We start from the raw sequence: 14,531 nt of genomic DNA, 5'->3' as shown, positions 1-14,531 counted from the left end.
TTCATATTGCTTAGTTGTTTCTTCTATATATATATATATATATATATATATATATATATTCTTGATGCCTTTGATGGCCTTCATGTAAGTGGGTCCAGCCCACTTGGAGAGGCCCAGAAAGCCCATTAGGGCTTTACCTTTGTTTGCTTTTGCAGGACCCTGGGAGTGTGCGCGTGAAAGTTAAATAGGGAGGCGTGAATCAATGGGGCGGCACATGAAAATCCCAAAAACAGAGAGAGCGGCTGTGAAGAAAAAAAAAAGGAGGAAGGTTCACGGCGCGTCAACTCTTGGGATTTTGGGCAGAGGGCACAGTGACAGAAATTGGCACGCCAAACGAAGAAGAAATAAAGGAAGAAAAACAGGTTCTCTTTCTTTCTTTATTTTTTTATTGGGTGTGGTTTTTCACACAATGATTTAACAAATTGGATTTCTATCTAAGAGTTGTGTTGGATGCTATAGGGAGTTTATAGTATTCATTTGTTAGGGATCTCATTACATTCTTAGGTTCATCACATTGTGGTGGTTTGGGTGAGATCATTGTTACTCTTAGGGAGGTGATATTGGAGTTTTTCCAATTTGTTATGAACTCAAGTTTTGGGCATAAACTTGAGGATTGTAAACTCTATATTTATTATAGTGGATTGATTGGATTTGCCCTGTGGTTTTTTTTTTTCTCTATACTGGAGGGTTTTCCACGTAATTTTGGTGTGTTTTTCTTTCTGCTCTTCAGGTGTTTGATATATTGCCTGTGTGAATATTGCCTCTAGTTGGTTTTGGTTTTGCCCTAGTTTATTCCGCAATATCCCTGTTTTGGCCCCAAAAAGTGGTATCAGAGCTGAGGTTGTGTGGGTGTGGAGATATTGTGGAAGTAGATGGAGAATTCTTCGGGTACTATGATGAAACTTAGTGCTTCTAATTATTCTATTTGGAAGCCTATGATGGAGGATATCCTTTACTGTAAGGATTTACATGAGCCCATGGAAGGTGCTAATGCTAAGCCAAAGGACATTAGTGATAGTGACTGGAAGAAGATGCACAGGAAAGCTATTGGGTATATCAGACAGTGGATTGATCTCAGTGTGTTCCATCATGTATCTCAAGAGACAGATGCCTACAGTCTTTGGATGAAGTTAGAGGGTCTCTATGAGAGGAAGACAGCCCAAAACAAAGCCTTTGCAATTAGGAGGCTTGTGAATTTGAAGTTGAAAGAGGGAAAATCTGTTGCTGAGCATTTGAGTGAGTTCCAAGACTTGGTGAATCAGTTGACCACAATGAAGATAGTGCTAGATGATGAGTTGCAGGCATTATTACTGTTGAGTTCATTGCCCGAGAGTTGGGAGACTTTGGTGGTGTCACTTAGCAACTCTGCTCCTGATGGGGTGCTACAACTTACTCTGGTAAAAGATAGCCTGTTTAATGAAGAAACAAGAAGAAGAGACATGGGTAAGGACAGTGCACAGGCTCTTGTTACAGAAAATAGGGGAAGAGGTAAGAGCAGAGATTTCAAGGGGCGCGGTACTTACAGAAGTCAGTCTAGTACAAGAGGAAAAATCAAGTGCTACTACTGTAATAAAGAGGGTCATATGAAGAAACACTGCAAGGCTTGGAAAAAGAAATTGAAAGAGGAAAAGAATCAGAAGAAGGCCAACATTGAAGACACCACTGTTTGTGTTTCAGATGAAGCAGTAGCAGTTCTCTGTGTGGGAGAGGACCAGTGTTGTCATGTTGCAGATCCTGATGTGGAGTGGGTAATTGACTCGGCATGTTCCTGTCATATCACTCCAAGGAGAGAGCTCTTCACTACTTATAGAGCAGGTAAATTTGGCAGGGTGAAGATGGGAAATGACAGTTATGCTGATATTGTGGGAATTGGTGATATTTGTTTTGTTACCAATGTCAGATGCTCTTTTACACTCAAGGATGTGCGACATGTTCCAGATATGCGTTTGAATTTGATCTCTACTAATGCTCTTGATATAGCTGGGTATGATAATTATTTTGGCAACAGAAGATGGAAACTATCGAAGGGGTCCATGGTATTTGCTAGAGGAAAGCTTTGCTGTACACTTTATAAAACACAAGTCAAGTTGTGCGGTGGTACAGTGAATATGACTGAAGACGATGCTTTACCAGATCTGTGGCACAGACGGCTGGCTCACATGAGTGAGAAGGGATTGCAGATTTTGGAAAGGAAGTCCCTCATTCCTTTCCATACAGGTATGTCATTGAATCCATGTGATTATTGTTTACTTGGCAAGCATCATAGAATTTCTTTTCAAAAAGCCTCTAGTAGAAAACCAAATATATTGGATTTGGTATATTCTGATGTATGTGGTCCCATTGAAGTAGAATCCTTAGGTGGTCGTAAATATTTTATTACCTTTATTGATGATGCTTCACGAAAAGTGTGGGTTTATGTTTTAAGAACAAAAGACCAGGTATTTCAGTGCTTCAAGCAGTTTCATGCCTTGGTGGAGAGAGAAACAGAGAAGCAATTGAAGTGTCTTCGTACAGATAATGGAGGTGAGTACACATCTAATGAGTTTGAGAATTACTGTTCAGAGCATAGTATTAGACATGAGAAGACAGTTCCTGGTACCCCACAGTATAATGGTGTTGCAGAGAGGATGAATCGCACCATTATAGAAAAGGTCAGATGTATGTTGAGGATGGCTAAACTGCCTAAGTCATTCTGGGGTGAAGCTGTACTTACTGCGTGCTATTTAATCAACCGGTCTCCATCTGTTCCTTTAGGTTTTGATATTCCTGAAAAAGTGTGGACAGGGAAGGATGTTTCCTACTCTCATTTGAAGGTATTTGGGTGCAAGGCATTTGCACATGTGCCTAAGGAACAACGAGCAAAGCTTGATGATAAGGCTATTCCTTACATATTTGTTGGTTATGGAGATGCAGAATTTGGCTACAGGCTATGGGATCTAGAGAAGAAGAAGATCATCAGAAGCAGAGATGTGGTTTTTCATGAAGACCAAACCTTGGCAGATTTTGAAAAAGTAGAGAAGCCCAGTCAAACAGTTGAAGGTGTTCCTGACTTTACATCTATCTCTTTGCCTCCAGAAAGTGCCACTGATAGAGAAGAGATGCAAGTTGAAGACCAAGGTGATGGGCCAGTTGTTGATGAGGACGATTTGTTTGAGCAGAGGGAGCAGTCTACTCTGCCAGAGAGTGTTGAGCAGGGGGAGCAGCCTACTGCGGTAGAGCCTCGGGTTAGGAGATCTACCAGGGAGCGTCGTTCATCAACTAGATACCCTGAATCAGAGTTTGTTTTGCTTACTGAGGAGGGGGAGCCAGAGAGCTTTCAAGAAGTGCAGACTCATAAGGACAAGAAGAGCTGGGTGATGGCTATGCAAGAAGAGATGAGTTCTCTACAGAAGAATGACACTTATGAGTTGGTAGAGCTTCCTAAAGGTAAAAGGGCTCTAGGAAACAAATGGGTGTTCAAGCGAAAGATGGATGGTGAAAAGTTAGTGAGGTACAAAGCTCGATTGGTGGTAAAAGGCTTCAAGCAGAAGAAAGGTATTGACTTTGATGAGATATTCTCTCCAGTTGTCAAGATGAGTTCCATTCGAGTTGTTCTAGGTTTGGCAGCCAGCTTAGATCTTGAACTTGAGCAATTAGATGTGAAGACTGCTTTTCTTCATGGTGATTTGGAGGAAGAGATCTACATGGTTCAGCCAGAAGGATTTGAAGTAAAGAAAAAAGAGCACATGGTTTGCAGGTTGAAGAAGAGTCTGTATGGGTTAAAGCAGGCTCCAAGGCAATGGTATAAGAAGTTTGATTCATTCATGGTGGGTCATGGCTATACCAAGACAGAGGCAGATCATTGTGTGTATGTCAGAAAATTTTCGGATGGTAAATTCATTATTCTTCTGTTATATGTAGATGACATGTTGATAGTAGGACAAGATGTTCAGTTGATTCGCAATTTGAAGGTAGAGTTGTCCAAGTACTTTGACATGAAAGATCTTGGTGCAGCACAACAGATTTTGGGTATGCAGATTTTTCGTGACAGAAAAGCTAAGAAGCTGTGGTTATCACAGGAGAAGTATAATGAGCGAGTACTTGAAAGGTTTAACATGAAGCAGGCTAAACCAGTCAGTACACCTCTTGGTAGTCACTTCAGACTGAGTAAGAAGACTTGTCCTTCTACAAAGGAAGAGAAAGATAGCATGGCAGTAGTTCCTTACTCCTCTGCAGTCGGAAGTTTGATGTATGCCATGGTTTGCACACGCCCAGACATTGCTCATGCTGTTGGAGTTGTTAGCAGGTTCCTTGTTAATCCTGGGAAAGATCACTGGCAAGCAGTGAAGTGGATCTTCAGATACTTGAGAGGTAGCTCCAAGATGTGCTTGACTTTTGGGGGCTCAAAACCAATTTTGGAGGGCTATACAGATTCAGATATGGCAGGTGATCTTGATGGAAGAAAATCAACTTCAGGGTATTTGTTTACTTTTGCAGGGGGAGCTGTATCTTGGCAGTCGAAACTGCAGAAGTGTGTTGCCTTATCTACCACTGAGGCTGAGTATATTGCAGCTACTGAAGCAGGGAAAGAGATGCTTTGGATGAGACGGTTTCTCCAAGATTTGGGTTTGAAGCAAGATGAGTATGTAGTTCATTGTGACAGTCAAAGTGCATTAGATTTGAGCAAGAATGCTACATATCATTCACGTACGAAGCACATAGATGTGAGATATCATTGGCTACGTCAGGTAGTTGCAGAACAGTTAGTATTACTACAAAAGATTCACACTGACAAGAACCCAGCTGACATGATGACAAAAGTTGTGACAAGAGAGAAGCTGAAACTTTGTGCCGGATTGGCCGGCATGGATTCTAACTAGCCAGTTAGAGTACAGTCTCCTTCTTCTGTGGGCTGGAGGGGGAAATTGTAAGTGGGTCCAGCCCACTTGGAGAGGCCCAGAAAGCCCATTAGGGCTTTACCTTTGTTTGCTTTTGCAGGACCCTGGGAGTGTGCGCGTGAAAGTTAAATAGGGAGGCGTGAATCAATGGGGCGGCACATGAAAATCCCAAAAATAGAGAGAGCGGCTGTGAAGAAAAAAAAGAAGGAGGAAGGTTCACGGCGCGTCAACTCTTGGGATTTTGGGCAGAGGGCACAGTGACAGAAATTGGCACGCCAAACGAAGAAGAAATAAAGGAAGAAAAACAGGTTCTCTTTCTTTCTTTATTTTTTTATTGGGTGTGGTTTTTCACACAATGATTTAACAAATTGGATTTCTATCTAAGAGTTGTGTTGGATGCTATAGGGAGTTTATAGTATTCATTTGTTAGGGATCTCATTACATTCTTAGGTTCATCACATTGTGGTGGTTTGGGTGAGATCATTGTTACTCTTAGGGAGGTGATATTGGAGTTTTTCCAATTTGTTATGAACTCAAGTTTTGGGCATAAACTTGAGGATTGTAAACTCTATATTTATTATAGTGGATTGATTGGATTTGCCCCGTGGTTTTTTTTTCCTCTATACTGGAGGATTTTCCACGTAATTTTGGTGTGTTTTTCTTTCTGCTCTTCAGGTGTTTGATATATTGCCTGTGTGAATATTGCCTTTAGTTGGTTTTGGTTTTGCCCTAGTTTATTCCGCAATATCCCTGTTTTGGCCCCAACACTTCAATCATCCTGAGTTTGATGTCCGGCTGCTGTCGCTGGCATTCGGACGTTTCCGAGCTATAAAGGCGTCAAAAAACCATTCCCAATAGCTGTTTGCCATGTTATATCGAGCTGTGACAACATAAGAAAGGGCCAAGAAGTCAGACGCCCTGAATCAAAAGTACTTACAAGGTTGTCGGATCGAAAATGTCTTAGCAAAGGGATGCGCAGATCTACAAGTATAACTCACGTAGATCCGACACGGATGAGCATAGTTTAAGCTCAAAAACTCAAGGTAGAAGAGGATTGGATATTATCCGATTCATTTTTGTATCCGAATTTTTCTGAATATGGATAAAAATTTAATCATCCGACTGCTATCTCTACCTGTATCCATATCCGTCAAAAAAAAATTAGATATGGATATAGATAAATAACTATTTGAACCATATCTGAATATTCGATTCTATTTGTAACTCTATTTAATTTTATACACCACTCATAAACTTTAAAAAACAATAAATAACCATATTAATATATTATTAACTTAATTTATTATCCACTTAGTAATATTTTTGATTCTACAGCCATAAAATTTATTTATCCAATTTATATCTATATTTATATTTATATTTTTGGTATTTAATTTGTATTCGTTTAAAATCGATATAAATTTTTGTATCCGGCTAACATTTATATCTATACTTTTTAAATAAAATAAATATAAATATAAATATACTAATATCTGATTCGATATCAGGCCTAATAAGAGAGGTCCAACGCCCCTCTGCCACGTGAGATTAGGCTCCATCCAGCCTACATTCTCCGCTGCAAGAGAGTGAGAGGGAGAGGAGCGCCACCGTTGCGGCTTCCACCCAAAGGTCTCATTTTTTCCCCCTCCTCTTCCTTTCAAGATAGGAGAGAATAAATTATATCCACCAAGTTAAACGTATATAAAACACTTAACTTTTTTCTCGAACATTTCTTCTGTTGCAGGGGTCACATCCATCTAATATCTAAAAAGATATACTCATCTGACATAACAAAGTCCTGTTCCGTAATTCACAGCTGAGTCTGTCATCTTTTTTTTCAAAAAATTTTTTTTTGAAAGACTCCTTCGAATGTAACAATTTTCTAATCCATGACATATTTTATAATTTGTTAATCCATGATGAACAAAATGTTTATAATCTGCAAATCAATTAGACATCATATTTCTCAGCTGTTTTGAAGGTGTGAAGGACGACCCATGGCCATCCACCCGCTTGGGTTACCTCAACCTATGCATTTACCAAACTATTGATGCCTCAAGTCTTCGGCAAATTACATGGAGCAGTCCATGAAATTTTATTTCTCCCTCTCGACCACAAGGGGCCCCTATGCTTTCCCAGGCAGCCAGTAATAATAAAGAGAGAATCAAGCAACCGAAGCAATGAAAACGTCTTCAATTTTCATCAATTTATCACCAGTTTCATAAATAAGTGCGACGAAACATTCATCTGACGTACCAACTCCTAAATAACAAATACTGGTACTGATCCATATAACAAAAAAATTAGTTTCTACTTCCAAATCAGTAGTGCAGTATCTCTCTTAAGACAGCATATCATTGGCTTATTTGCGACTTGGGCAAACAGGTCCCTTGGAAATACCAAGGCGGACTTCCATTCCATGGTGTGCGTCTGGAGGTATGAAGGTTTCTGAATCTTGTGGCACTGCAAGATGGTCAAGAACACAATGAAATGATTAGAACCCAAAATGGAAAGAAGAAAAGATTGTATTCGCAACGAAAAAAATTGCCAATTTTTAGGCCTCAAAGAAACCTGGCAATAGAACGTACAATTGATGAGTTATGATGCGGTGAAGTATCATAATATGCATAATGAATTTCTATACCGGAGCAAAAGATGTCACCATTAACAAGCTGTCTCTGGTAGGTTACAGTAGTCACCAAAATCCAAGCATAGTCACACGTGTGTACCCACCACAAAGTACTGGTGAAATTTTATTTGTTTATTACCGTGCTAAGTTAGCTACCATATATGGAAATGCCTATGAGCCACGGACTAACATTGCATACATTATTCATGATCTCGAAAACTGATAATTTTGGCTCATGGTTCTAATCGTAGATGCAGCAATGGTGCATGCAGCTCTTATGCATGGCTGTCATGCACCATGGAGCATGATAAGTAATATCAGGAATGCTAAACAGCTGATGCATTTTCAGAATAATTTTGATGGCAAATTAATCATAAAAGGATAGCAGAGCTCATCTTTAAGAAACTGGTAGTCTTAACATTGAATCGTTTGAAAGCACAGCATGCTCTTAGACAAGCTATTTTCATGCAAGAAATAGTGAACGCCCAGATAAGGACAGAAAAAAGTAAAGGCAATCAAATACCATTCAGGTAATCTTCAAACCCAAAATCATCCAAGCCACCAGTGAGAGCCTCAAATCCAAGCATGGACGATGGTAGCGATCCCGGAGGCCTCTGGAATCTGCAAAGCATAGCTTACATGGTTAGGAACATAAACTTGGGATACTAATTTGACTTTGATGGCTCATGGTGGAAATCTTATGATATGACAATGTTATAACTTATAACTAATATATTGGTAAGAACAATTGCTTTCATGAGGCCTTTATGTACTCCAAAACAGGATCTGCAGCTATAGAAAAGAAAAATATTTACTCACTTTGCTTGGGTGCTGATGAAATATATTAGCACACTTGGGTTAAAGAATGGTTTACCGACTACAAGAATAAGACAATTAAGTTCACGGCACACAACTCAATCTTTAGCTATACCGTTGCTAACAAAATTATGAGGTACACCCAAAGTGCTTTCCAGGAGACAATTATCTATCATATATTTACATACACCATTGATATTTTATGTGATTTTTTTTCATTTTATAAAATCTTTAAGAGAAAAAATTGCATGTTTTAGTCTGAAACACACAAAGCACATTAAATGTAGGCTAGGCTTCCTAAAAAAAAAAAAGATGCATCAGCAATAGCGTTCGTAGCATAGGATTGAAACTTGGATATGCTGGCAAATATACTAGAGCTCTCATGGCATGAGTTTAACGTAATAGCATAGAAACTTGCAAACTAACTCTGAGTTGGTTTCCTCATTTAGGCAGCATAATATTCATGAAGGTCTTCATCAGCAAACATAGTAAAATGTGGTTTTTCCTTTTCTTTCCTATTCTGTATGTAGATTTTGGTAACCAATGATTAAGATAATCAAATCACCTCGAACAAAAAAGCAATATCAGGCTAACTATAAGTTTCAAGACACTATGAGAAGCTATTATGTATTTCCCGTTAATTAAAAGGGTAAAATGAAATTGAAATATGAGAATACTACTGTCCACAAAATCCTGAAAACATATGCGTCCACTTCTATTCAAAGGCAAGGAAGAATTGAGGAACAGAACAAAGAATGAAAAGATTCCTCGGATCTAGGCATTTTTTTGTGCCTAATTTTCCCTTCTTTGCAAATCAAGATGGTCCATATCAATAACACACATCACTGGATACCAGATAATTCACAAATTTTCAGTTCTAACCAATGGTTGCATATTTTCTACTTCCTAAGCAATGAATGACAACCCCTTACTATGAGGGAAGAGTATAATATGTTATTATTCCATCATATGACATAGCACTGCTGAAAACGTTTCATAAGAACTTGCAATATTGATTATTAGGAAGTTTGTCTTGATTGCTGATGAACCCTCTTATGAATAGTACATGCCAGAGGCTACCTAGAATTGGAGATACCACACCACTGTAACAGTACGAGTGCTTATCAATACATATGCTGCACTTGATCTGCATAATATCTTAACAAAGCCAAAAATATACACGTTTCCAAGGACTGCAACTGCAACAACCATGACACTTCATAACATCCCCCAACTTATATTTATTATAATCACGTTCTATTGTTAAGTCTATTTATTATGATTAAATATTAAATTACAGTTCTACAGCACTAGCAAGCCCTCATATAAAAGCAAAGGCACTATCTTAAAACATAGCGCTAACGACTGCAGAAAGTTCCATAATCTAACTTATGCAAATATATCATCAATGTATCTTCCAAAAAGACGGAACCTGATCTTGTTAATCACATTTCACTTTTTAAGCAATAACAAATGATATGATCTTACAAAAGGCACATCTACTATGACCTTCAGAGACTTCATTCTCCCTTCTTTGTAATGCAAATTACAAGAGAGCAAAAAAAAAAATTATATGTCAATGCTGAAAAGGCAGGAATTTGATTGCTGCATATACCTTCTCGATGTTCCATTGTTGTGATAGCAATAAGATTCAGAAGACTCTGATTTATTGACACAGGTGGATCCAAAAGAGTTTAAGACCCCAAATAAATCAAGATAATTAAGTTCTTGGCACATAAACAGACAAAGGGAAATCAACTAAGGCACTATGTGAAGAAGTTCCCACAAGTGAAGCACAAGTGACAAGGTTGGTCTATTCTGTTGATGTATATAACTGCAAACAATCAATTGTTCATCTTCATTGATGGTTAGTGTCTTGAGCATAGGGCACTTAAAAGTGGCAGACATGGATGAAAAAGTTGACATGGGCATTATAACTACTCCAGTCAAATCAGCAGCATTATCCAAAGAAAAGAAGTCAGGCAAGAAAAGAGCCACTCCTTGAGTCACAGGAAGGAGGGTGGAAGCTACCACAAAATAATAAAAAAAAAAGATCAAGTACCTTTATCATAGCTTAGTGATTTTGGAAGCTACTAGGTAGAGAAATCCTAAAAAAACAGAAGTGATAATAATTCATGTAGTTCATAAAAAGCAAGTTGTCAAAGAAGAAGCAGGGGTTCTTTAGTTCTTGATTTTAGCTTATGGAATGCAGTGGAAGTATATGGATATGTGCCATTAAAAGAATTTAGAAAGTCAATGGGGAAACAAGTACCATATCTTTAATACTAATAAGAAGAAAGATGCTTGAGTTCCAAGCGAAAGGGCAAAGCCAAAGTGAGAGTTGCAAAATCATAGGCTAAATACTAGCACTTGCAATGGACAAGAGGGCGAGCCTTGGCACAAACATGAGGTTGCTCCATGGCAACCTAGATGTCATAGGTTTGAAACATGGAAACAACTCCTTTGCATGTAGGGGCAAGACTATATACATCTGACCCTTCCTAGACCCCCCTCCTAATGATGGGAGCCTCGTGCATTAGGATGCCCTTTTTTTTTTGCAATAACCAAGAAAGTCAAGTTGCACATAATATTGTAAAAGCACCACTATGTCTTTTGATGAAGGTTTCCAATCTATTGGCGTACCCCATACACTCACATGCAGGAATGGCATGAGATGAGGTATGCCTCTTGTAAACTACTCACAATTTGTTGAACCAAATGATACTCCGATGTCAATAAAGGTCAATATGCACACGAATGAAGAGTTGATACAATATAAGATGCATACACCCCCAGCATTTGCACGTGGTTGCTAAAGTAGATGATAACCTTGTGGCAACACAAGTCGACATAGCATGATATGCAAAGTTGATACTTGATACGGTATGGTAGGGTCAAGTTTTGAAAAAATTGCTGCAATAATCTTCAAATGAGAAGGGCAATTCCTCAATTGCATCTAAATGTCATTAGCACCAAGATGAAAAGAAATGAATGATGACACCAAAAAAGTATGCCAAGCCGATAAAGCTTAAATATGGTTGTCGTTTGAAACATATCAACTTTCTCATATGTGTAAAGATTACCAACATCCAGAGGACTTACAGTTCCATGCATAAAGATGCTCCTGAGAAAAAAATCATGAAATATATCACAAGATCTATGAAAACCATCGTAATATAACCAATATTATAGGCAAGGTATTAAAATTTCCAAAAAATGGTACAGCAATGTGACTTCAGCAAGTTTAGCATTGGGAACAATTCGACAAGATTGAGAAGTTCAGAATTTGGTAAAAATCTAGTAAATTCAGGAAAAGTGCGGAAAAAAGTTTGGGATATTTAAATATAAAACTTTTTAGATATTTGCAAAAGTGTATAGATATATAATACTTATGTATAATACAATATGACAGATATTTATAACCAAAGCCACCAAATTTTCAAAATTGATAACCAAGCCAATTTGTTCAAACCACAAGTTAAAAAAATTATCTAAAATTACAGCCTGCACATTTGAAGAAAGACTAGGAATGGGAAATAATATAAACTAAAAATTGAAATTTTCAGATAAATAAGAGATTTGGAGCGTACCTACTCAAAGCTTATAGTAGGAGTATGGATGAAAAAGACAGCCAATCAGCTTCTTTAAGGAAGCCCCCAACCCATAAGCTGTTGCATGGGCGGTTAAGGAAAAAAGGCAATGTGTAGTGGAGAAGAAAGAGAACAGGAGTAAAAGAACAAAAGAAAGGGAGCGAGAAAAAGAAAGGTCCTTTTAGTTTGCTTGCTAGGACTTGGAAAATTATCTTGGTTGCCACTTTGACTTATCAGGTCCTTTAACAACCCACACGATCATGACCCACAGATGTGTCCTGAGCATAACAACATCTTGAAATTTGCATGTCGACGTGGAGCCGCAGCCCACAGGCTCTTTACACTATCGGCAAACAATTTGGAAAATCAACAATTATTTGTGATTTTTACAAATTTAATGAATTTTGTGTAATCCACTTGTGCATTGACAAATAATTCATCAGACAATTTGGCCAAACAGCCAGGAGCAAATTATTTGTGTATTTTTTCAAAAAATCACCAAGTTCTGTTACCATGAATTCAAATGATGAAATATATTTTCAGCTGATCTTTTGAAGTAGAGGTTGTTTCTTGCTAAGGTTTCTAAAATCATGATTCTCATTGAGATATGCAAGTATGATAATAGCACTCATGAAGCCCTTGCTATTATTTTCCTTCTCACTTCTCATTACAAGATCTATTCCTATCTTTGTTTTTCCTACTTACCACATGAACAAGGAATATGCATTACAAAAAAATATAGAATAAAAAATAAAGTCATTCAGAGAAAGGTAAGGGTAGCACTAATTGAGAATAAAATTGCGAGAAGAATGACTTAGATGGTTTGGGTATTTACAACGACGCATGGTTTGGGCATTTACAATGTAGGTTGAGAGAAGCACTCGCTGAAAAAATGGTTTGATACACAGAAGGAAAGAGAGTAGAGTTAGACCAAAAATCACATATGATGATTTTGTAAAGAAGGATCAGATATTGCTATATCTTTCAAAAAGTGAAGCCTCAAACTGAGGAGAACGAAGGAAAGGAATTTATGCAGCTCAATCCAACTAGTTCAGGATTAACGCTTAGTTGAGCTGAGTTGGGTTTCTGTTTTGTTTCCAGTGTTCCATCTATTTCCTTTCCTTTGAGAGGCAAACCATGTGTCTGCATGTCAGAAAATGGCATCTCATGTTAGCTCTACAAAATCCATCAGACAGTCTAGACTTAACTTTAACCTCAATAAATGCAATACTCAAGAACAACATCAAAGCACTTCTTGCTGCTTCAATGACGTATCAAACACTGGAAAGTGCACCACCAATCGTCCTCTATTCTAACAAAACCATTAGGCCTTGTATAAAATATCACTGTAGCTTGAAGACCATTGACTTCTAGGAAACACCTCACTAATATGCAGATATCTGAAAAGCCCGCATCCTTCTCCATTCACTCTCACACACCCACCACAACCAAACAAGGTATGCACGTTGTCATGCTGCACCAACAAAGGATCATTGAAACGAGATCATAACTTCATATCAAATGTTCCCCTGGTACAGACCACGACTGAGATGTGAGATTCAAAAGAAGAAAAGAGGTCAAGAAAAGTCAATCGAGACTCGAGAGATCATTGATCTATAACAACCCAAATCTCAAGCATCTGATAACCAGGTTACAATCATCAATAGCAACTTAATTATAACCACTATGTCTCCCAGTTTATCAACAGTTTCAAATACACTCAGAATACACTCCGGCCAGGCGCTGGGCGAGATATTTCAGTCAAAGCCAATATCTTTATTAAGACAGCAAGATATGAATCTCCGCCGCTACTAACATTTGAAAAAAAAATAGTGAATTTTGAGTTTAGGGTTCGCCAACGAATTGAAAATTTTCATCTTGTATATGAATTGAAATCAAACGTAGCCCCCACAATTACGATTTCCATACCTCGAAAGGATCTGAGCATCAAGATCCTTCCTCAAATTAAAAGCCGATCCATAGGTTAGAGCTAATCCAGTCCGCTTCTTCTCCTCCCAAAACCTACTTGTCTGGACAAGAAAAAAATATTAAAAAACAAAAAAAAATAGGGCTAAGACTAGGGTTTCGATTCAGAGATAAAAAAATCAGAAACTACGACCTTCAGACATAAAACTAAGAGCAGAAATTAGACGAACGAGAAAAACGATCGAAGAGGTTGGAGAACGAGAGGATTACGGATTCACGAAGCGATTCGAGCGGGTGATATCCAACGATGTCACCTTTAATCCCGTTCAATCCGAGACGGAGGATGTCATGGTTCGCTGCCACATCGTGTTCGATCGATTTGGACGCCATTTTCCTTTTTTCTCCTCCTCCAATTTCTCTCTCTTGGTTCGCTTGCTCCAGGGGACGAACGCTTCTGTTTTCCCTCTTTGGCCGAGAGAGAGAGAGAGAGGGGCGGCCAATGGAAAGGAAGAAACTTTGGCAACAAGAAAGTATGGATCAGCTGCGTCGAGACAGAGTAGGACACTCTTAATAGATGATTGACACGTGGAGAATACCAAAAGATCTCGATCATCTCGGTCTATATCGCCGGTGAGAAGCGATTTCGCGGTCCTTTTTTCTGAAATAACCCAGATATCACGATATATCGAGCGA

The 14,531-nt window shown here is 38.4% G+C and overlaps 1 protein-coding gene across 2 annotated transcripts; it reads right to left on the bottom strand.

Moving 5' to 3' along the window:
• Positions 1–7,047: 7,047 nt before the first annotated feature.
• Positions 7,048–14,379, bottom strand: LOC103717161 (cyclin-B1-2-like). 2 transcript variants are annotated; one of them, XM_008805445.4, is made up of 4 exons: positions 14,109–14,371; positions 13,842–13,942; positions 8,030–8,127; positions 7,048–7,340 (listed from the first exon to the last, which is right to left on the bottom strand). In XM_008805445.4, exons 1-4 carry the CDS (start codon positions 14,226–14,228, stop codon positions 7,240–7,242), a joined length of 420 nt encoding a protein of 139 aa, XP_008803667.1. In that variant the 5' UTR covers positions 14,229–14,371; the 3' UTR covers positions 7,048–7,239. The 2 variants fall into 2 exon arrangements, with proteins under 2 accessions (XP_008803667.1, XP_038984256.1); XM_039128328.1 differs by lacking the exons at positions 7,048–7,340; positions 8,030–8,127 and adding an exon at positions 9,119–11,446 and having other exon boundaries at positions 14,109–14,379.
• Positions 14,380–14,531: the final 152 nt, after the last annotated feature.

This window comes from Phoenix dactylifera, chromosome 7 (assembly GCF_009389715.1).
Source record: "Phoenix dactylifera cultivar Barhee BC4 chromosome 7, palm_55x_up_171113_PBpolish2nd_filt_p, whole genome shotgun sequence".
NCBI classification, from domain to species: domain Eukaryota; kingdom Viridiplantae; phylum Streptophyta; class Magnoliopsida; order Arecales; family Arecaceae; genus Phoenix; species Phoenix dactylifera.
The sequence above is the reverse complement of the archived record's forward strand: the minus strand, read 5'-3'. Positions and strand labels throughout refer to the sequence as shown.

Coding starts and splice junctions, on each gene's coding strand:
- LOC103717161 (XM_008805445.4), bottom strand. CDS start 14,228: ATGGCGTCCAAATCGATCGAACACGATGTGGCAGCGAACCATGACATC. Junction 13,943..14,108: donor TCGAATCGCTTCGTGAATCC/GTAATCCTCTCG, acceptor TTTCTTGTCCAG/ACAAGTAGGTTTTGGGAGGA. Junction 8,128..13,841: donor GATGCTCAGATCCTTTCGAG/GTATGGAAATCG, acceptor TATGCTTTGCAG/ATTCCAGAGGCCTCCGGGAT.